Source organism: Penicillium maclennaniae, assembly GCF_028827695.1.
Source record: "Penicillium maclennaniae strain IBT 15551 chromosome Unknown utg000003l:1.0-5670915.0:1.0-5674809.0, whole genome shotgun sequence".
NCBI lineage: Eukaryota > Fungi > Ascomycota > Eurotiomycetes > Eurotiales > Aspergillaceae > Penicillium > Penicillium maclennaniae.
In genome coordinates this window covers 5,421,094-5,443,126 of record NW_026623215.1, presented here as the reverse complement: position 1 = coordinate 5,443,126, position 22,033 = coordinate 5,421,094, and the positions used below count along the sequence as shown (strand labels likewise).

The window sequence follows — 22,033 nt, the reverse complement described above, 5'->3', positions numbered from 1 at the left end:
AAATAATATATAAATAATATATAAATAATATATAAATATTAGGTAATAATATAATAAAGGTGGCAAAGAAGGGAACTAAAGAGAAGCGAAAAAAATAATATTAAGGATTAACGGTCTAAGCTACCCCGAAGGTATCCCTATAGGATTAGGCTATCTATACCTAAAGGTAGACTATTTTATCCCTAAGGGAAAGTAGTCCGCCTATCCTTAAGGGACTAAGGATTAAAGTCTATTTATCGCGGTCTGAAGGCTATAGTCAAATATCCGCGGGTAAGGTATACCTAAAGGTACCCTTAAAGGAACGGACTATTTATACCTAAAGACGGACTATTTACCCCTAAAGGAAAATAGTCCTACTTATTATTTAGGGGGGGGGCCACAGACTAAAATAGTCCGTAAGCTAAAGTAGTCTAAAAACTTATTTAAAGAAAGAAAACCTAATTATATAATTAATATAATCTTTGTCTTATATATTGAATATAAGGATAGATCTTTCTATATAATATTAGTCTATATTCTAATATTATTTAATTAATATATTCATTAGATATATAAGTCTTAATCTTATTAGAGTAATTAAGTTATAATATATTAGAATTAGGGCTAAGGTAAGCTTCTCCTTAAGCTCCTAAAAGGTACTTTCGTAGTAAACCCTAGGAAATAGGTACTCTATTAATAAAACTTATATTTATTTAGGCTTACCTATAGGCTAGCCTTATAGAGTTATTATAGTATCTTTTTTATATATTAAATATATTCCTTAATTATCTTACTATAAATTAAGATATTATTAATAAATATAATAGCGAAATTATCTAGATAATTATTTAGTATCTTATTAATAAATCTCTAGAATATAGTAAGCCTATCTATAATACTAAAGAGTATTATTTTATACTTAAAGAATCTATATTATATTTAGAAAGTAATAAGATCCTCTAAGTTAGAATATATTTAGATTTAATAGAATTCTTAATAAATATTAAGTCTTATAAATATCTTAGCCTTCCTAAATTATTAGAGAATCTTATTAATAAGCGAAAGAGGGTAATAGTCTTTTTTTATAAGCGTATTTAACTTCTAACAATCTATATAAAGCTATAGACTACTATTAGCCTTCCGGACTATTAGAATAGGAGATATATAGGGGGGCCTTATTAGGTATAATAAAGCCCTAAGTAAAGCTTTAGGTAATATAAACTTCTATTATCTAAAGTTCTTTCTTAGATTATTTATAAAGAGGGTAATATCTAAGCGTTACTTCTTTATTAAGAAAGATCTAATAATTAGTTATATCTTAATATAGCGATAAGGTATTTAAGTTCTATTTTAAGAAAATATTAGCGTACTTATAGTACTTCTTAAGGATCGTACTTTATATCTCTTAGACTTTAGCCTACTATTAAGTATTATATTTCTCTTTTAGGATATAATTAATTTTATAGAGAGATATAAAAAAGATCTGATTATCTTTTTTCCCTATATATTAATAAAATCTAATATCTCTAATAAATATAATAATATCGGAGGGGCTAAGATAGCGTTCTTAAGATTTTTATAATAGTTATAAATGTAAAGGCTTATAAATTTAGTTATTACTAAATAGAAAAAGCGTTTAGGCTATATATAGTTAGAGAGAGTCTTAAAATAATTTATTTTATTAGTTAGCGTCCTCTTAATACTAAGAATCTAGCTTTAGTCTTTTTAGAATAAACTAAGAGAGAATAGTAAGTATCTTTATAGTTATATTATTCTTAAGACTAAGCTCCTTAAGCTAAATAATTTATTCTTTTAAATAATCCAGGAGGATACTAAACTCCTTAAATTATATCTATCTAAGAATTAGGTTATATTATCTAAAATTAGTAATTAATATTAATAGATAAAGAAGTCTCTAGCTATTAATAATTAGGGTTAGTTTAAGGATATAAATAATTAGCTTTCTAAGATATTTATTATAGTCCTTAGTTAGGATTAGATCTACTAAGAGTAAAATATATAGGCTAAATATCTTCGTAGCTTATATTATAAGGGATAAATTAATATAAATATATTTATTTACTCTAATATTACTAAATACTAAAATTAAAAAAGAATATTTATTATAGGCTATCTAAATAATAAAACTAAAACTTTCGCTTAATCTAAATAATTTAGTTAAATCTAAAAAATAAAGTAATAACTTTTTATTACCTAAAAAGGGGACTTCTTCTAAGTTTAGGCTTTTCCTAATTAATTATTTTAAGGGGGGGTTAGGTAGCTATTTTAGTACCTAAAGTTTAGTAATAATAATTATAAAGATAATATTCTTTTTTAGGCACTTATAAGTTATATATTCTTACTTATAATAATTAAAGTAGCGACCTTCCTTTATTAAAATATTATATTCCGTAATTAATAATAACTTATATAGAGCGATATCTATACTCTTATATTTTATAGATAGAGATAGCGAGGTATAAAAATAAGATATATTAGTTAAAGTTCTAATAATAACTCTAAAGGGGGTAGTTAGCTTATAGAATTTCTTAGCCTTAAATTAGAGAGTAATATTATAAGCTATACTTTAATAGATATAAATAAACTTATTAAAATTAATAGAAGTCTTATCTATAAATAATATTATCTAAGTCTATAATAAGTTTAGGAGCTTATTATAAAGGTCTCGCTTTTAGTAATTCTTTAGTTATTTCGCTTCTTTAGCTAATTAAATAAATTTAGTAAAAAAATTATTAAAGCTATCCTTTAGCTTTATTATTAGATATTAATACTTTTAGTAAGCCTTAATAATATAGTTTAGGTTCTAAAAAATATCTTTTAGGTACTCTATAATATCTAAGATATCCTAATAGAGATTTAAGATAATTTTTTTTAGGTAAAGATAGATATAAAGAAGTACCTTCGCTTTATAATAGCTTATAATATAAATTATATAATATTTAGTAATAAGATAATAATTAATATTCGTAGCTAGCTTATATTTAATTATTATAGCCTAAGTATTAAAATAACTTATCTTATTATTATTTAATATAGAAATGTTAGGTATTTTAGCTAATAGATAACTATATGTTTTAAGGACTTAAGGGTCTTAATAATTTAAAAGGTTCTAAGGGCTTAATATTAAGAATTAAAGGATCTAAAAAATAAAGTTATTTTATTTATTAACTATAAAATTATAATAAATAATAGCCTTATGTTACTCTTAGGTTAGATTAATAAAAGTAGCTTTAAGTTATCTAATATTAGTCTATAAAAGTTCTATTAAATATATATCGCTAAAAATCTATAAGTCTTATTAGATCTAATAAGCTTTATATTAAATTAATTATTCTTATAGATATTTATATCTTCTTAGAGATTTCTTCGGAATTACTCCTTAGAGTAAAATTCCTAATAAATAAGATTCTTAGCCTTTAGGTTATTAATCTTAAAGTTAATTATATTATCATATCTTAATAGGTTCTAAGATAAGGTTAAGAACTTAGGTAAATTCTATTTCTTAGTAAGCTTCTCTTTAATATTTTTTTTATCCTTCTCTTTTTCGGAAAAAAGATTCTTAATTAGTATAGTATATCTCTTACGTCGGTCGCGTAACTTAGACTTTATATAGGTATTAGTTTCTTCAATTATAATATTATTTTATTATAATATTCGGTAAAAATTTAGTTTAGGGTTCGTTTATTCGGTTTTAATTTATTAAAGGGTATTACTAATAGGGCGAGATAGCGATAGCGAGGTATCTAATATTTAGACTATACCTAAAGGCGATAAGAAAGAGAAAAGAAGAGTATAGTTATATATTACTGACTAGGATAAAAAAAATTTATATATTATTAATAGAAGTAACTAAACTAAAGAAGAAAAAGAGAGAAAGAGAGAAACGAGTAACTACGAAATCCACCAGGAATCGGTGCCCACTGATGGAGTGTGTGGAGGCGGAAAGCGCAATATGACATGCAGCGGGATGTTGTGGTTTGGTTCATCGCTTTTTTTTGTCGCACTTCTTCCTCGGTGTCAAAATTGAAATTTCGACCCGCAGACTTAGAGATAGAATAGAATGTACTTCCCTGCTTCCTTATCCTTAGTAAAATATCGCCCAAACATAGTCAAAATACTTCAACAGGAGATATGTAAAGAACATGGTGATTATGGTGATTGCGATGAGAGTGGTGAGTGGTATACTAAGACAAGCCAGTTCTCAACAGCCACTCAACAGGGCATAACGGTTGAAGAATCTGAAAGAGTTGTGCAGTTGACTTTTCCTGGGCTGGCAAGGACTGACTAGCTCAACGGTTACTGCTCGCCCAACTCGCAACACTGACTGGAGATGTCTGAGATTTCGATCTTATGACATAGGCACGGGCATCGGGAATGCAGTTTTCTATAGAAGCAGTGATCTGGTGGTTCAAGTCTGTTGATCTTAGAAAATTAACCAGTTCGGGCATTGTGATACGTAGCACCAGGGGCTCTGACAATCACTCACCGGAGAGGCTGTTTGTCACGAAGTCAACTCAAACTTTGGAAATATAAAACCGAGTGCTGTCGCGAACTTCTACAGGAGCCCACATTCATCCTCCATTGTTTGAGCTCCGGTCAATCATACAAGATAGGCTTTAATACAAGAACCGGTCTTTGCTAGCCGGCTCACTCCTACTTGCATTCTCAGAGCACGAAGGAGAGATTTGACGGCCATATATGATACGTGACGGAGAGGCCTACTGTCTGGAGCTAATTTATCGATTCGAGCACGCCTCGTCACATCCTCAATCCCCGTCACGCATACCCGGTCTGCAATCAAATCTAAGTTAGTGCTTTGACTGGACATGTCAAAGAATTTTCTTTTTGCCCATGTGCTAACGCCGTTTAATATCAGGATGTTTCCATGTAGCAACGAGATGATCAGGCAGGCTTCCATTGCATGTTCTGGGGACGAGATCGCGGGGGCTGAGAACACCGACACAACTGGAGAGCTGGATTGGAATACTGCAGCTCTGCCTTTGTCATTGATCATTCCCACATTTAACCTCCCGTCTCTCAGCGCGTCACTACTGTATCTCATACCGGTGCAGTTGGTGCCCCTGCTCCACCACTGTTTGCACCCAACATGACAATGGAGGGATCCGCCGATAGGGAATTTTCCGAGGTCTTACGACTGTGGACATTCTGCTTGGTGTTTATTCTTATAAATAACATCTTTCTACGCTGTCGGTGATGTCATGCGTTCTGATTTGGATCATTCCGCTTTCTGCTTGGTATAGCAGCAATTAAAACCAACTACAATAAATGGAATGTCGTCTTGATTAAATTGCACTATTATTCACTAAGCGAAAATGCAAAGTACATTAATATCGCGTGCTTCCGTAAAATACAGATTGGCGCAACTTTCAAACCCCTCAAACTTGAGAATTTGCCAGCTTTCAGAATATGATGGCACATTTGAGGCTTCGCTTTCATGCGAGACAAGGAAATTCAGGTGGTTTGTGAGTTCTCATTGAAGTCCTCTTCTGTTTGCATTAAATGCACGACCAGGCTCTTCTTGCTCTCTACCGCACTTTTGTGTGAAGTCGTAATCCTACCGCTATATGGGTCCATGCCAAGTGCATTGGGGTCGATGCTACTTTTGGATAGAAGCAGATCTCTGACCCTAAATGAGCCCATCCGAGACGCCCACCATAACGTCGTGTTACCATTCTTATCTCGACAGTCTATCCCTATTTGGTCGACAACGAGAAGCCTTTTGGCCACTTCATACAGTCCGTTCATAGCAGCATAATGGAGTGCAGTTCGTCCATCGTTATCTTGCGCTTGTACGTTGATATTCTGCTGCTCAAGAAATAAAAGAGCTATTTCTTCGTGATCCCATTATGCTGAGACATATAACGGTGTCAAGCCTTCAATTTTAGTGTCATTGATATCTGCGTCCTCGGCCAGTAGATAGTGGACAAAATCAATAGCAGCGTATTAAGCGGCCTAGCACAGTGGTGGTAAAAGATTGCCAAATCCTGCCCTTTCAACCCAATCGCGCTAGGTGTGCTATAGATATACTAGGAATAGTTTCACTATTTAACCCCCCAGTTAGTTGATTGGCTTAAAAAACTGACTGTTTGAAAGGCGTCACGTCATTTTCATCAGCTGCGAGGGTGTCAGCTCCAAACTGTAGCAGTTAGCGTACTACTTCCAGACGGCCTCGGTAAGTGGCATGCCACAACGCTGTCCGTTTTATAGTATCGGGGAGGTTCACATCGATATCATTATGTCGAAGCAGGCTGGCAACAATATTGGTATGTCCATTACATGCAGCGTAGATAAGCGCGCTTGATCCTTTATGTCGGGCATTCACACGTATTTTCTGGGTTTGTAAGAAAACCTCGGTCACAACGTCGGGTCTATATCGAGAGGCCTCTATTAGTGGTGTTCGACCTTTAACTCTCGAATTGATGTTTGGATCATAATACTGGAGGGCGATGTTTGCCAATTCGCCGTCATTTTTCTTCGCTGCCCAGTGAAGCACACAACTTTTTTGGTGCTCAATATTGAACTCGTAAAGGCTTCGATTGAGCATGAAGTAGAACGCTTTGCTGGCTCTGGCAAGATGGGAAATATCGACCACCTTTGATAGGCAGGCGACTGTGCGAAAGAGCACCTCGGGGGGAAGAAGAGACAATCGATCCTGAAAGCACTTCAATATGCGTGACTATTGAGACATGAGCGGAACATACCATGATCGTTGAAAAGAGTAGTAGACACCGAGCTGAAGACTGACTTCAGAGTACCAAAGGATACACACTCGCCAGGAAAAGAAGGCTTTTTATATTGTAGACCTGATACCTAGCACTAGGAAGTTAAATGTCTTTTGCAACCCGCGTGGGCCCATTGCGCACATGGGTCCTGGGAACTATACATTCCTTATCAAATAGTGGGACGACATCGTGGTGATCAGCGGTCATGCTCCTGGGGCGAGGTGGACCTCCAATAACACTTTATCTGCATCATGGAGGTATTCAAAGGCCCCACGTATACCTAAAGGCGGATAGCATAACATTTTAGACGCACGAAAATTAGAAGAGCCATGTTAGTCTCTCGATACATGACATAGCGCAAGAAAGCAAAATAAAGGATTTCGCTCTCTTGTATTCAGGCTAATGTAGATGCGCTATGTGGGACCCTCAATGGCTCATCTGTCGTCCATACTGTATTATTTTTGGCGGTTCCTGGGACCTCTCTCATTCATTTCCAGGAGCAGTAGGCTCCGGGAGTCCATCGGATCACTCCTAGGTTGAGGCCGCCATCAGTTCATAAGGGATAGCAGGAATTGGTAGTCCACATCGTCGGGGCTTTATACCATCCATGTGATGGACAGGATCCCATTGACAATCACCCCGAGATTCAACATTGTAACGAATATAAAGCTCAACTTGTTGCTCAGAGAATAATACAATAAGCAATCTTCACCAGGATTACAAAATACGGATTCTATCTCCCACGTGCCATAGAACTCACTGAACTACTTGCGAGAGATATCCCGCCAGTTATCAGTGGTGGATTTGCAGTGATTGCACCAGCGACGGTTAAGCCAAGTCCTGCCAGAAATACAAACCCTCGCAAGGCCATCTGCATCTTATCCAGCTGTGTCGCTTCACCACGCAGAGACATCAGCTCTGTAGATCTCAGACCCTGAGCCATTTGTCTGTTTTCGTACTGCTTGCAGAATTCCAGGTAGCATTCCTTAACCCGTTCACGGTATTCTAGGACTTGTTCGAGCTCCGCTGTCTGTGACAGGGACCTCAGATTCTCGACTTGTTCATCCAGCAGCTTCAGTCGCTCTTTATTGTATTCCAACTCGTTCAGAGATCCGTCATTGTCTAAGGGCTCTTCCCATTCAATCTGGGCCGCTTCGTGCTCTTTCTTAACCAATTCTCGGTCGAGCTTTCCCAACAGCTCTTCACACTCCCCGATTTTTTGGCGCGAGAGAATGTCATAGTTAACCTTGAGGGCATCTTGGGCCTTCTCTGCCTCGCAGATCTGCCACTTCAACTCGCCTCGAACAGTCTCCAAATCCCGAGTTTGTGTATCCTGGTGCCACTTCGGCTCTTCAATGGTCAGGTCAGCCTCGTTCATCTCCCTATGGAGTTTTCGGGTAAGCTCGGTGATCCTGTTGTTCACCGTGCACCCAGCCATGGTGTCATTGAGAACTTTGTGCAAGTCCACCATTTCTTTCTGAATTTGTAACGTCACTTTACCTTTTTGTGCTTGGAGTTGCGACAGGAAATCCACCATGGCGGTCGCCGACTTACGGCTCCCGTCCCAGCGCATCAACTTGCTGCCGCCATCGCACATGGCACCCCAGAAATATTCAGTGGACTGTAGCTCTATTTCATTATTGACTGCTTGAGCATAAGCCGTGCGGTCGGTGTCCAAAGCTTGCCACATTGTCGTGGCCAGAATCACTCGAGGGAAGGCTTCTTCACCACAAATATTTCGGACAAGCTTCATCATCCGCTTTCCCGACCCACCAACTCTGACATCTGTGATTCGGTGCGTGTAGATGATGCCCGACAGCCTGATCCCACGGTGGTAGGTCCGGGTCAACATGAAAGCGATGTTTCGTAACACTTCCGACTCCTCAAGCCCAGTATCGTTGAAGCCCGGAGTGTCGATCAGGGTTACCAAATTTCCCCCGGATTGACGAAAGGAATAGACCCTGCATGTGGCGGTAGCTGTGGAAAGAGGCAGATTCAGAACTCAATGCTTGGATTTGCAGGATCTCCCTATACCTTCTCACCTGATATTAAGCTGTGGCTAATACCGATGTCCTCCTCGACTAATGCTGATATGAAAGTGCTCTTCCCACTCCCTGTAGCACCTATCACTGCGATGAGTACGTCTTGCTCCCTTCATTTGGAAGATAATTAGCACAGTTTTTAGTGTACAACATTTTTCAGTGCTCGGTAGTGTGGGAGACCTACGACAAGGCGAAATCAGCATCCATTTCGACTCCAAGGTTGTTATTGTATCCTTCTTGGGATTATAAAGGTGCTCAGCCTCTAACTTAGCGTGAGATCCAGTATGGCGAAGACGTGGATAAGTAAGGCGAGCCACGGATTTAGCCGCACTGGAACTCAATCGGCTCGGGTTGCCTGCCTGTTTTTGTTAAATACTCTCAGACTGTATTAATGCTTGGAAGGTACCCTGAACTTGCATAAAACTACTCGTAATCGTAGCCTAGTGATCTGACCCACACAGGCTACGATTAGCGAGGCGAGGCCTTAGCGGGGCTGTGTATGCACATAAGCAGCCCAAGGTCCACGCAGTAGATAATTTGGGATTAACCTGGCGAGATACACATTGTTGCTTAGCCCACCGGATGATGAGCTGCATGGAGCCCCAGGATTACACATTAATAACATTCTAATTGACATTTTCTGAGACCAATCTTCCTTTGAATGTTGGAGGAATATCTGCGTCTCTACTACGATTTCAATATATCTATTCTACCGACCCATTACAGGATCCATGGCGGCAAACGGTGGCGGTAAGCTATATCCACTTTCCAACCCGTGAAAGTGTTGCATGTCCAAGGCTATACTAAAAAAGTACCAGTGGTAATAGGCCTTCCAGCTCAAGATGAGGCCGTGATCCCTCCTGATGAGACCTTTTTCCGGAACGGTGTCGAACCCCGAACTAATGATGTCTTCATTGCCGTCATGGGTGTAACCGGCTCCGGGAAGAGCAGCTTCATCTCTTTGTTGGCCGAGCCAGGTACAAATGTCTCGATCGGACATGGTCTTCAAGGCTGTATGCTCCCACCCCAGACAACCCCCTGGCTCATCAGCACTTTTACTGACTCAAAACACACTCTCAGGCACTCAAGGCGTCAATTCGTACTTATATAAGCACGATGACGATATCAATGTCTATTTGATCGACACCCCAGGCTTTGACGACACCAATCGCGACGACAGCGATGTCCTCCGTGAGATTGCCCTTTGGCTCTCTGAGTCAATTAAAAGCAGTGTCAAGCTTAGCGGGATGTTTTACTTGCACCGGATTGCTGACCCAAGAATGCAAGGCACCGCGAAGAAAAATCTCTTGATGTTCAAGAGGCTCTGCGGGGAGAATGCCCTAAAGAACGTTATCCTAGTGACTACCATGTGGGATAAGGTGAAAGACAGTGAGGGCGATGCCAGAGAAAGGGAGTTGAAAGAAACTGAGGATTTCTGGGGATACATGGTGAGGAACGGTTCAAGGGTGGAACGTCACTTCAACAACCAGGAATCCGCAAAGCAGCTCGTTTCCAAGCTCCTGAAAGAGAAGAGGATTGAACTCACGATCCAGGACGAAATGGTCCGAGAAAAGAGAGATCTCAACCAGACAAACGCTGGCAGAACCCTTGACAACGAGCTGGCCAGTGAAAGAGAAAAGTGGCAGAAACTGGCGGTGCAACAGAAGGCCGATATGGATGAGGCCATGCGGCTTCGAGACAAGCAGCTCGCGACGGTTTTGAGTGAAGAACGCCTGAAATCCGAAGCCAAGGCCAAGAAGCTGAACGAGGAGCGGGAGAAACTGAGAGTCAATCTGGCGGACCTCAGAAGAGAGAATCAGAGGAGGATGCAGAGGATGCTAGAGGCGCAGCAGGCGCAGCTCAGGGAAGAGAACGAGTACATAGCACAAAAGACACTGGAGGATCAACAAGTGCAGCTACAGCGGCAGTCTGATCAAATCAAAATGCTTCAAAGAGACCATTCCAGGCAGACCAGGACAAGGTCACACCCGGGCTCGAATTGTATTCAAGAGTGTCGATCAATCAGCCTCGTTGGTGACTGGTTCTATTTTTGTGGTCCAAAGACGAATGATAGGTAAGGATTCCACACCAATCTAATGATGTACACACAGCTCTCGATGATTGACATTACTCCTAGCAACTTGCCTCAGTATGTCAAGGCTCGCATAGGTGACCAGAAGTTCAATGATGACCCGGAACAACGTACGCAGTAAGTAATCTGCTATGCATACTGGAAACAGTTAATTACTAAAAGATGGTAGTCTGTCTCATGCAGTGAAGCGAACTATTCAATCTTGGATTGGGCATACTGGAGGCGTAAAAGCCTTTGTGCTAGGGACCTCAAACTCATTCTATATTCACTACCATCAAGACGGACACTGCAAAGATAGTAAGTACTCTGCGGGAAAAGAGGGAGGCAGTAGCTCGCTACCAGGACAAGGCGGTTTCTAACAACACGCGATTGCCGCATAGTCAGCTTCCTGCCCGATTATCCCGGTCTAGCAGCCTTTCTCGATAAATACAGGAAGGCCGACACGGCCGATCTTGACGAGAACAAATCCGCGAGCACAGAATCTGGGTGTCCCAGATACGTATCTCTTGGTGTAAACGGGCATTATTACCTCCGAACAAACCGCCGTCATGCTTGGGATCTCCCCGAAGAGCTCATGAGCCAGCCATGGTATTCGGAAAACAAAGTGAAAGCTGTTTGGCTGGGAATGAAAGACGCATGGGTGGCTCAGCTAAAAAATGGTGAGCGGAGGTATAACCTTCAAGGCCAGTATTCTGGCAATTCGGGCAAACTTGAAGAAAATATCGAGCGCGGCTTTGGGCGGAAGCGGCCTGGACAGAGGATCAAGGTGCGTAACAATAAATTCCTAGACCAGGCTCAAAACACCAAAGCTAACCATATCGAAGGCCATGGCTCTGAACCTGACCAATCCAGACTCATTTGCTTGTGTCTGGGGAAATGGGGGCATCATTTATAACGATGCTAGTGAATTTGACGGCTTCATCTTTGAGGAATTCGCTACAAAAAACTTTGGGACGAAATTTGATTGACCATTGCATTCCCTGCTATGTGGTCCTATAACATCATTTCTGTACTCTTGTACTTTTCTATGAACCAGAATATTACCATCCGCGACTAGGATTATTATGTGACATGATGTTGATGGTTCATCCGTTTCTCTTTGGATGAAAGACTAGTCTCTCTCGTGCAGTCCACTTTACAGGACTAACAGAGGATCTTAAAGAAACAATTTTTCAAATTTGATTTAAAGCTATCCCCTATTAAAGATGTACGCACTACACTATTTGAATGACTTCATCTGTGGCGAACAAATTGGCTGCGGGACGGGGTATCTTTTGCCCTGGTCGTCGCTGACTCTGTCGAGCCCGGGGCAGACCACTAGTTCCGTACTACCAGAGCGCTCTTGGCCCAGCTCGAAGCTCATGCGGAGTTCCTCGCGCTGCGAGAAAAGGAGGTAGCCAAACTTGGCACACTCCATTGTTACATCTTCCAGATGCTCCTGCTGGTTTTTCCGTAACTTAGGATCGACGAATATATCCAAGAACGGCTCGAGCTTATGAATCAACTCCCTCGCCCGTGGCGCAATCGTAGCATTGTGCGGTGTCAGTGGATTACGCTCGCTGCGGTTCGGGTGAAGCAGGAATGCGGAGAGCTGTCGCCACTGTGTAAGTGCGAGGAAGAAGGCTGTACAGGGTTTGAGAACTCGTTAGTCAATTATTATCTCATGCCGGGAAGTGTGTTCCAAGCCTTGATGTGTGGAGGCTTACCTTCCTGGCTTCCCCTATGCCTCTCTACTGGGGAAATTTCCTGCAGAAACGTGGAAACGGATGCAGGAAGCAGGGAGACCGGTGAATCTTGCGAGAAAGCAACACTCCTGAAGACAACAGACGTAATGATGTGCTGGAGAGCCATAAGTCGAGTCTTGGGATCAAGTGTGATCTTCACCAGCTGGCCGCAAGGAATTGAGCTTTTCTCCTCCAGCCCTAGGGTCAATAGAGTGCTGGAAAGTGCACTATAACTGCCCTTAGCTGGCAAGCAATGGTAGTGGTTTTCAATATGCTGAAATATCAGGTGGCTTAAGGCCTGAAGTTCGTTGCAAATCATCTTATCCGACTTGGATTCCAGCAGGAACTGGTTAAGGGGGTTAGAGTCAACTATTCCTGTTGCTCTGGCTGTCCGCGGTGCTGTAGATGTCATAGAGGAAGCGCCCCTGCTGAGTTCATGCGTATTGCCTGAACGAGAGAGACCAGAGATTAAACCCTCCCTCTTTTTTCGCCTTACTGCGAAGAAAAAAGTAAGAAGAATACCGATGAATAGGCCTGCTATGATGCAGCCAATGCCAATGCCTGCCGCCGCGGCGCTGCTGATGCCAGCATGGGGGACTGAAGTCGAGGTTGGTCGCACGGAATGCTGATTACTAGAACTTGACGTAGAATTTGATGTAGAATTTGACGTAGAAAGTGACGTGAATGTCATGCTTATTGATGGTCCTGAGAATAGCGGATAGTGAAAATACAAATGGAACGAACGGCCAAGCAAGTTCAGAAAAGAGATGAAAGGAAAACATAATTTCTTAGGACCGAGACCCATGCGTCCATTACTAGCTTTCGAATGTGTATTATGACTAGCCCCTATTGGACGTCGGCAGTAGCTGATCTGCTACGCCCTCGGATTCTGTCATGCACTTTTAACCAAGCGTAGCGCCGGTAATTGGGGTTGGCTCATGGGACGGCTCGGTTACTATGCCTGAATTGCAGAGGAGTTGACCTTTCACAATTGGGTGGCTGGAATGGTTCGTAACAAGGCTGAACTCTCATTCAGCACCAACGCCCCATTTCTATCATCTTCTTACTGATTTCTTCGCATTTCGCATGCACCGAGACAGAACGGGTATCTTTGTTGAGGAGAAAAGAGGCGGATCATCTATCACAGACGGTACTGAGAGTCTACTGGATCGGGTAATCTGATGTTACTTTAATTATTTTATTCCATTATAAGACGCCAAGCCTAAAGGGCATGGATGTTTACAGAGAGGGCTGGGTCTGAGTAACATCCACTAAATATGAGGCATCCAGTTGAACCATGCAGTCCCCGTACAGGGCCGCCACCTGATTCAGGGCTACGTAGCAGCTGGTGTGAACGTGATTTTGATGTCCTCAGCCGCATGGTAACGAAGAAAATCCCGCAATATTCTCTAAACACTCCTGTAAACTGTTTAATTTAGTCTGTTTTCATATAATCTGGTGCATCTAGCCCTCAAGTTTCCATGCAGGCATTTTCACTAGCGAACTTGGAGCTGCAGTAGCACGCGGGGATGCTTCTGGTGATATTGATACCCATAATCGCCAGTTCAGACCCATCCTTCTTTGGCCTTTTTACTCTCTCTTTAGACCACATTCGAGCATAGAAATGAGCAGCGACAAGCGTCCTGATATTGTGGTAGCTGTCGATTTCGGGACTACTTACACGGGTAAGCAGTTTACATCCTTCCATCTCTTATCGCTGTTGCTGAATCACCTATTGAGGAGTTGGATGGGTTTGTCTACAGGCCAACAATGCCATCCAGACTCCTATCCAGATCATCCAGAACTGGCCCGGTTGTTCGACGAGAAACGAGCAGAAGGTCCCCACCTGCCTCGTGTATAACCCGGATGGGTCACTGACATCGTGGGGCTTCTTATGCGAGGAAGATGACGGGCCTGAGAAGCACAGAAAGGATTTATTCAAGATATTTCTTGACAGTAACAAGACGGAGGATGTCTGCAGGCTAGACATCCCCAGTGCCACCCCGGTTTCAAGAACGGAGGCCCAGTACTTGGCGACAACTTATCTCCAGCAGATATATAATCACGTCAAGGATACAGTGGAGAGCCGGACGGCAACAGTTTGGGCAGACCTGACTGTTGAGTACATTTTCAGTGTTCCAACTACATGGCGAAGCCAAGCGACTATCAACATCTTCAAGAAAGTCATTGCCGCCGCCGGGTTTGGAAGGGAAAGTCCTTCGCATACAGCTACAGTCGAGCTCACCGAGTCAGAGGCAGCTGCTGTAGGGACAATCAAGAGTGGAGCTGTGCGATTCCACAAAGACGACATCTTCCTTTCCGTCGATGCAGGCGGTGGCACAACTGACCTTGCACTGATGAAGGTTGTCGAAGCTAGCGAGCCGTTTCCAACACTGTCACAGATCACAGAAGTTGATGGCATTGGTATCGGCTCGACTTTTATCGACAGAGACTTTCTCGACCTTGCCAGCTCACGCATTCGTCCCTTCCCTGATTTGCTCCACCTGCTGCCTCCAGATTGCATTAAGCGCCTAGTTCAGACCGTGAGGTTCCAGACTGCGAAACATAGGTTTGGCGAGCATGCCTGGGAAACTCCAAAATATAAACTGCCTTTACAGGGTGTTCACTACAAATTTAGCTCTCCAGAAGCTGGGATTGATTCAGGAGAATTGATTCTGATGAGGTAGGCAACCATCTCAAAGCCCCCCCGTTGGATCTTTTCCTGACTACACAACTAACTGGTCATTCCTTTTCCGTGGCAGGGACGAGATGCAGTCACTATTTGATCCTCATGTTGATAGGATTATCCACAAGATAGGCAAGCAGCTTGACTGGGCCCGAAAAAACGGTCATTCCCAACACATAGTAAGTACCTGCAATGGACACGGACGGTTAAATCTAATACTAATCAGTCCTTTCAAACAGAAATACATGATCCTCTCTGGTGGCTTAGGGAGCTCATCATATGTAAGGCATTGCTTATCAAAAGCGATACAGGAAAAGGCACCCCGGATAAAGGTACTCCACGCGACCGACCCACAACTTGTAGTTGTTAGGGGACTCCTCCTGGATGAGACTGCAGAAGCTTGAGAACGGATCAACTCCCGTCCTTATTCACCGGAAGGCAAGGGCAAGTTACGGGCTGGTGTGCAATATGAAGTTCAACCCGATCATCCATAAAGGCGAGGTGCTCGAAAAGGATCCACTTGATGGGGAAATATACGCCACGCAGCAGATAGATTGGATCATTAGAAAGGTAAGTACCTCGAAGTTTCCTAGGTATTGTTATGCATCTGTAAACCGGCATCGCTGATTAAAATAAATCTATCAGGGCGATGTTATAGATCCAAGCAAACCGATTTCACATTCCTTCAATTACAAAATCGATCCTGGAGATGCGGTTCGCAAGTTCGATGGTTTTTTCGTAATCTCCCATCTCGAGAAGGATAATCTGCCTAGGAGCGTTGCGCACCGTATGTCCGGCCCTTCTCCTTTTTTCCTAATATTTCACTTTCTCTTTTGCCTCTCTTTTCACTCACGCACTTGATAAGTTCTTATCTGTGCTACAAAGTTGACTAACACATTCACAGCCGGATTCATCCCGCTCTGCACGGTAAAGTCTGACCTGACCGGCATCCGGAACAACGAGATGGAGCGACAGAAGCTGTCACAAGGCCTTTTTTCTCGCAGCAAAAAGTACTACAACCTCAATTTCGATGTTAAAGTTACTGTCGGTCCGGCCGATCTCCGGTTTGAGCTTTGGTTCCTGGGCAAGAAGTTCTCGCGGAGCCACGATCCTATTCAAGTTGCTTGGGACTAGGAGGGTGCCTTTGCCTGACACTTCTTTTGCTCGTATTTGTGTTCTCGATTAGACCTCGCCACAGCCCATACCCAAATGGGCTCAGGGCCATTTCGTTTTGGCATGCCCGGCCACAGGGCCGCCCATGGGCATGCCCAACCCGCCCAAGTCCTGCATAATGTCCTAATTAGGATGGATAAAATGCTGATTCATCGCAATAAATAACCATCACTTACACCTGTTCGGGTCACAGCAAGCTCAGATGTCACTTTCATCTACACCGCCCTTGAAATTAGAGGTTCTTTAATTGTAACAATCTGTTTAAGGGAGGGTGAATAATATTGAAACTAAAGCCTTAAACCTATTGACATGTTTTGAGGGCTATGGTGGTTAAAAATGTTACAATTAGTTGCCTCAGCCATGAAAATATATTTGTACTCTACTTTAAAGGAGGTGCATACTTCAATTCAAACTAATTAAATTTTTCTCTCGCACAACTTTTATTATTTTTAGATGACGATTTGATTAACGTATCCAGACAGACTATAAATTCTAAATATTTTCTTAAATTTAAAGTATCTCCCTTCGTTATGGTTAGGGATGCGATTCAGTGCCCGTAAAGCAAAAAAATTCGCGTTGGAAAACCGGGGGCATGTAAGTCACCGAATTTCTTGGGCTACTTGGGCGGGCACCCAGCTGACTGGGACCCAGAACTGACAGACTGGGACCCAGGATTTTATGACTAATCCTAGGTCCTATTTAGGTGCCAGAGCTGACTGAGACCTAGGATTCTAGCTTATATAATCTTTCTTAGCGTGAAATAAAAATTTCTGCCTTTTAGATACCCCTTTTAACCTAATTATATACGTACTCTATAGAAACTAAGATAGCCTATTCTTATTTTAAACTATCGCTATTTCCCCTACCAATAGTATCTATACGGATAGCCTCTAAATATAAGGTAATTTCTTATAATCGAGCTATATTTAGTGCTAGCTTAGAACTTAATTACCTAATATATAGGTTACCTAAACGACCTATACGAAATATTTTAATTATATATTAAGTATATATTAATTATATACTTAGTAAGAATAAGCGGATTTAGAGACTTCTAAATACTAAGACTATATTAATAAATATTAATCTTCTAATAATAATTCTAGTTATAAAAATAAGGAATAAAATATTTCCTTAGAGACTATTTCTATCCTTAACCTTAGCTAAATAGATATAGCTATAGATAGGACTAGAATTAGTAATAATAATAGAGATATTATTATCGCTTATAAAGTTTAGGAATATCTTTTAGTTCCTAAATATCCCTAATATAGATAAAAATTATATATTATATATTATTTATACCACGGAAAACCTACTATAAGATACGCCTAATACTTCTTATAATATCTATAAGAAATTTAGTTAATTTATATTATCCGTAAGTTATATCTAAATAATATATATACTTAATATATAGACTATATAACTAATAGCCTTAGATCTAATTTTTAAATATAAGATTAAAGTCTATAAAATAAATTAATATAAAGCTTCTATAGAAAGATAGTAAAGATAAAGAGGTAAAATCTTAGTATCGATCTTATTAATATTTAGGGATCTAGTACTACTATTAAGTTTACCTTAGTATTATTATCTCTTTACTAAAGTATAATTAAGTCTAGCTATAGATATTCTATAAACTTTAGTCCTAGGCTATAAAGCCTATATAATATATTATTAAAGAATAAATCAAAGAGCGAATAAAAGAGTATATCTTTACCCTATCCTTATTAAATTTTTTTTTCTTAAATTAACTATAGGCTATACTTTATATTTCTCTCTAGGATATTAACGGACTATATTAATACATAATTAGTAATCGGATATATTAAGAATAAAGACTAAGGGTATAGTTACGGAATAGCGTAAGTCTATATATATATAATATATTAAATATATACTAATAATTTAAAATAGATTATCTTTATTAGCTATCCTAATAGTATATCTTAATAGACTTAATATTATACTTAGGTTATATCTAAAAGTGCTATAAGGGTTAATATTACTTTCTTAAAACTCCTTTATAAGAAAAATAGGCTATAATTAACTAAGTATAATATTAGGAATTACTTCTATATCTAATACTATATAGCTAAAAGAGTATATTATAATATACTTATTTTTAATATATATTAGGTGTATATTAAAAAGATATTAATACTCTATTAGATTCTATATATATTAATAGTGTTAGTAAGATAATAACTAAGTGCTTAGTTAAAATTAATATTTATATCCCTTATATCTAGTATCGTTTTCTATTTTACCTTATTATATTCCGAGGGTCTTATATATATTTCCTGTGGGAAATCCGGTGGGAGATCAAATGGGAGATCAAGTCTTTTATCCTTCGATAAATAAAAGAATATTTCCTTAATAGGAAACCTCAGGGTATGATATGATGATTGAAGAAGAAATTATATTTTTCTTGTAGAGAATTGCGGACATATTTATATCCAATCAACAATATTCTAGGCCTATATTAGACTTACATTGTTTTAAGTCTAGGCCTGTCTTGCTTTGAAATCAATTATAGTCTAGGCATCATTTTTAGTTGTCAATGCATCATTAATAGTCTAGACCTATTGTCAAGGCATCATCAATAGTCTAGACCTATATCAAGGCATCATTAATAGTCTATCCATAGAACACCTTTTAATAGACCTATTATAATTAGGTGGCTTTTCGTATTTACCTGACCAATTATAAAGATCATAGTCTTCTTGGATGACTAAAGGTAATGCTGACAGTCCTTGATAATGCTGACAGTCCTTGATAATGCTGACAGTCCTTGATAATGCTGACAAAGGTAATGCTGACAGTCCTTGAATATGCTGACATTCCCCTTTACCACTAATAAAAATATTATATATTATTAGTGAAGAGATCGCTAAGGTAATAAATATATAAGATATTCTTAGTTTAATAGCTTATATATTACTTATTATTATATAAGATTAAATTTATTACTAACTCTTACTTAGGTAAATTAATAGTTTCGCCTATATTCTCTAAGATTATCCGTTGATATAGAGATTCCGCTTTATAATATATCTATAAGAGCTTATATATTAAGGATAAAATAATTACTATAATTTATAAATAGCGATTACTATACTATCTATATAGTATAAGTCTTACTAGCGTATAGCGCAAATACTAACTCGATTTAATAAAAAATAATAATAAATAATAGATCCGTAATATCTATTTCTTTAATAAAAATTAAGAGGACTATTTAATTATCTGTTATATAAATCAATAAGCTAAGCTCTTTTAAAATATATAATATCTTAAAATAGATCTTACGTTTAAGATAGTTTAGGGAAAGACTAAGGTCTTTTTAATTTCTTTATAGAATAAATAGGTAAGAAGTATTATTTTACTATATCTTTAATATATATTTAATATATACTAACTATATTTAGGACTAAATATATATATCTATATTTTTATAAGTATTAAGCGCTATATTATCTATTAAGTTCTTTTTAAGAAAATCTTTAAGATCTTAGGAGATATTAGTTAAAAACCTATTTAATAGATATATTAGCTTAGTAATAATAACTCTTATAAGGGTATTCGTACTATTACCGTAAATATGTATATAAAGTAAGTATTTAGTATATAGATAATATACTTAATATATACTATTACTATACTAATTCTATTTTTTATTAGTAGGGCTCAGAGTCTATCTTATTAGTCTAGATCCCTATTAGATATAGTTAGAGTATTTATAATATATTTTAATTTATTACTAAATATATATTAAATAGGCTTTTCGGAAAAAGTTCCCTAACTATAAGGCTACTTTAGCTGTTAATTTTATTTAGAATATAAATTCAAAAGCTGAAGGCCTTAAGATAATAGATAATATTATAGAAAAGTGGCTAAAGACTAAGAGATAGTTTTAAAATAAGAGGACTAATTAGGTACTTACTAAAATAACCTCTAAGGCTTCTAAAATCCTAATTAAATAGTGGATAAATACTCCGTATTATACCAGAATTAGTAAAAGTACCCACTTTTATAATAATAAGGTTATTAGTTAAAAATAGGCCTTATTAATAGTAATTCTTCGGTATAATCTAATATAATTCTATTATATCTTTCTCTTATATTTAATAGATATAAGATATATACCTAAGAAATAGAAAAAAAGAATTAACTTATAGTTTAGGAGGGTATCTACCCTACTTAGCGATCTTAAAATCCTATTAACCGAATTATAAAATAGTGCCGTAAAAAGGTTTATAATTCTTTTTAATTTTAAATAAATATATACTAAATATATATTAATTTTAATTAAATAAATAGTATTCTACACGACGGCAAGCGGGGCGCCGGAAACCGCGCCCGTTGGCCCGCCGTTCTGCGCCGCCCGACCGCCTGCCTGGCTGCGGCCTCCCCTGCCCAATCTGGCATCGCGGCCCGCTGAGGAGCCCCGATCGGGCCTAGTGCCGCAGCCGCCGCTTTTATCGCCTGGCGCTCCACCGTCACCTTCTATAAAACACCGCTCGCCCACCTTCGTCTCGTCGACGCACTTTCTCTTCTGCTTCCAACTCTCTCGGCTCCCCCTTTTCTTTTTCGCCCCCACCGATCCATGCGCACTAACACTCGCGCTGCCCCTTTTTGGTGCCCAGAAATGACCTCGCACATCGGATTTCGTCGGACATGCCGCTCAACCCGCCGACGCTCAGCCCCGTTCCCGGCCGCGCGAAATGCGATGCCATCCAGTCAGTCAGCGGTGGAAGCGCGGACAGGGTCCTGTGTACGGCCATTCTCCGTGAGTCTACGCCCGGTGTCTACTTTTCAAGTGATTAGTGTTGTTGATTATGGTACAGAGCGACTAAGAATGCCTTCTGTTTTCTGAGCCGTTGTCGTCACACATTCCTGTGCTTTGTCCGCGTCCCTCGCGCTTGCAGGGTATCTCGGACGGTCTCGCCACTGGACCCATTATTCGCATGGTTGTTTCCGAAGTTACATCGCACAGGCCCCGGTGTCGCAGATTCATCTGCACCTACTCGTTCGCGAGTCTGGTAGCAGCCTATCGTCGCCATGATCGGCCTCATAAGCCCCGCTGCAATGTCTCTGGTTATCTTCGATAGCTCAGCTCGGTGCCGTGAGCCAATGGCGAAAACCCCTCGTCTACAATCGAATCCAGTGCTAACGAACGCAGCCCGGATGGCAGATGAGCAGTTCCGTCCGCGAAGGCGGCGTGACATCGTATTCTCGAGGCCATGCGCTCGGTAGTGGGACTGGGAGGACTATGTGTACGTGTTTTGTGGCACTTCGTATCGATTACAAGAGAGGAACGGATACCTTGCGCGGCAGGAGAGTTGCGTCCTCTCTCATGGCTGATCTCGTGGGTATAAAGGACACTGGAAGTTCCACCCCCAATCGCACTTCAGCACTCCAAACCCATTCCAGCCCCCCCCACTTCCCCCTATTTCCCCTATTCCATATCGTACCAGGCTCCGTTTCCCCTTCCAGTGTCCCCTTTCCCAAATTCTCCCCATCCGCAGACCCCAAAACCTTTCAAATTGCCTCTCTGCGCACGCAAT

At 39.8% G+C, this 22,033-nt stretch overlaps 5 protein-coding genes across 5 annotated transcripts; 3 read left to right on the top strand and 2 right to left on the bottom strand.

The window, feature by feature from the left end:
• Positions 1–7,476: 7,476 nt before the first annotated feature.
• On the bottom strand, positions 7,477–8,992 carry N7477_004128 (P-loop containing nucleoside triphosphate hydrolase protein; the record flags this gene model as incomplete). The annotated part of the gene is made up of 3 exons (XM_056965791.1): positions 7,477–8,720; positions 8,786–8,895; positions 8,970–8,992. 3 exons carry the CDS (start codon positions 8,990–8,992, stop codon positions 7,477–7,479), a joined length of 1,377 nt encoding a protein of 458 aa, XP_056825744.1.
• Positions 8,993–9,516: 524 nt separating this feature from the next.
• N7477_004127 (GTPase domain-containing protein) lies at positions 9,517–10,863 on the top strand (the record flags this gene model as incomplete). Its single annotated transcript, XM_056965790.1, has 3 exons — positions 9,517–9,535; positions 9,622–9,786; positions 9,866–10,863. 3 exons carry the CDS (start codon positions 9,517–9,519, stop codon positions 10,861–10,863), a joined length of 1,182 nt encoding a protein of 393 aa, XP_056825743.1.
• A 21-nt stretch (positions 10,864–10,884) lies between these two features.
• N7477_004126 (uncharacterized protein) lies at positions 10,885–11,845 on the top strand (the record flags this gene model as incomplete). Its single annotated transcript, XM_056965789.1, has 3 exons — positions 10,885–10,987; positions 11,258–11,643; positions 11,702–11,845. The coding sequence occupies 3 exons, from the start codon at positions 10,885–10,887 to the stop codon at positions 11,843–11,845; spliced, it is 633 nt and encodes a 210-aa protein (XP_056825742.1).
• Positions 11,846–12,096: 251 nt separating this feature from the next.
• Positions 12,097–13,013, bottom strand: N7477_004125 (uncharacterized protein; the record flags this gene model as incomplete). Its single annotated transcript, XM_056965788.1, has 2 exons — positions 12,097–12,500; positions 12,584–13,013. The coding sequence occupies 2 exons, from the start codon at positions 13,011–13,013 to the stop codon at positions 12,097–12,099; spliced, it is 834 nt and encodes a 277-aa protein (XP_056825741.1).
• Positions 13,014–14,225: 1,212 nt separating this feature from the next.
• N7477_004124 (Hsp70 family protein) lies at positions 14,226–16,421 on the top strand (the record flags this gene model as incomplete). Its single annotated transcript, XM_056965787.1, has 7 exons — positions 14,226–14,286; positions 14,342–15,284; positions 15,364–15,466; positions 15,527–15,568; positions 15,651–15,857; positions 15,933–16,074; positions 16,192–16,421. The coding sequence occupies 7 exons, from the start codon at positions 14,226–14,228 to the stop codon at positions 16,419–16,421; spliced, it is 1,728 nt and encodes a 575-aa protein (XP_056825740.1).
• Between the last annotated feature and the right edge of the window lie 5,612 nt (positions 16,422–22,033).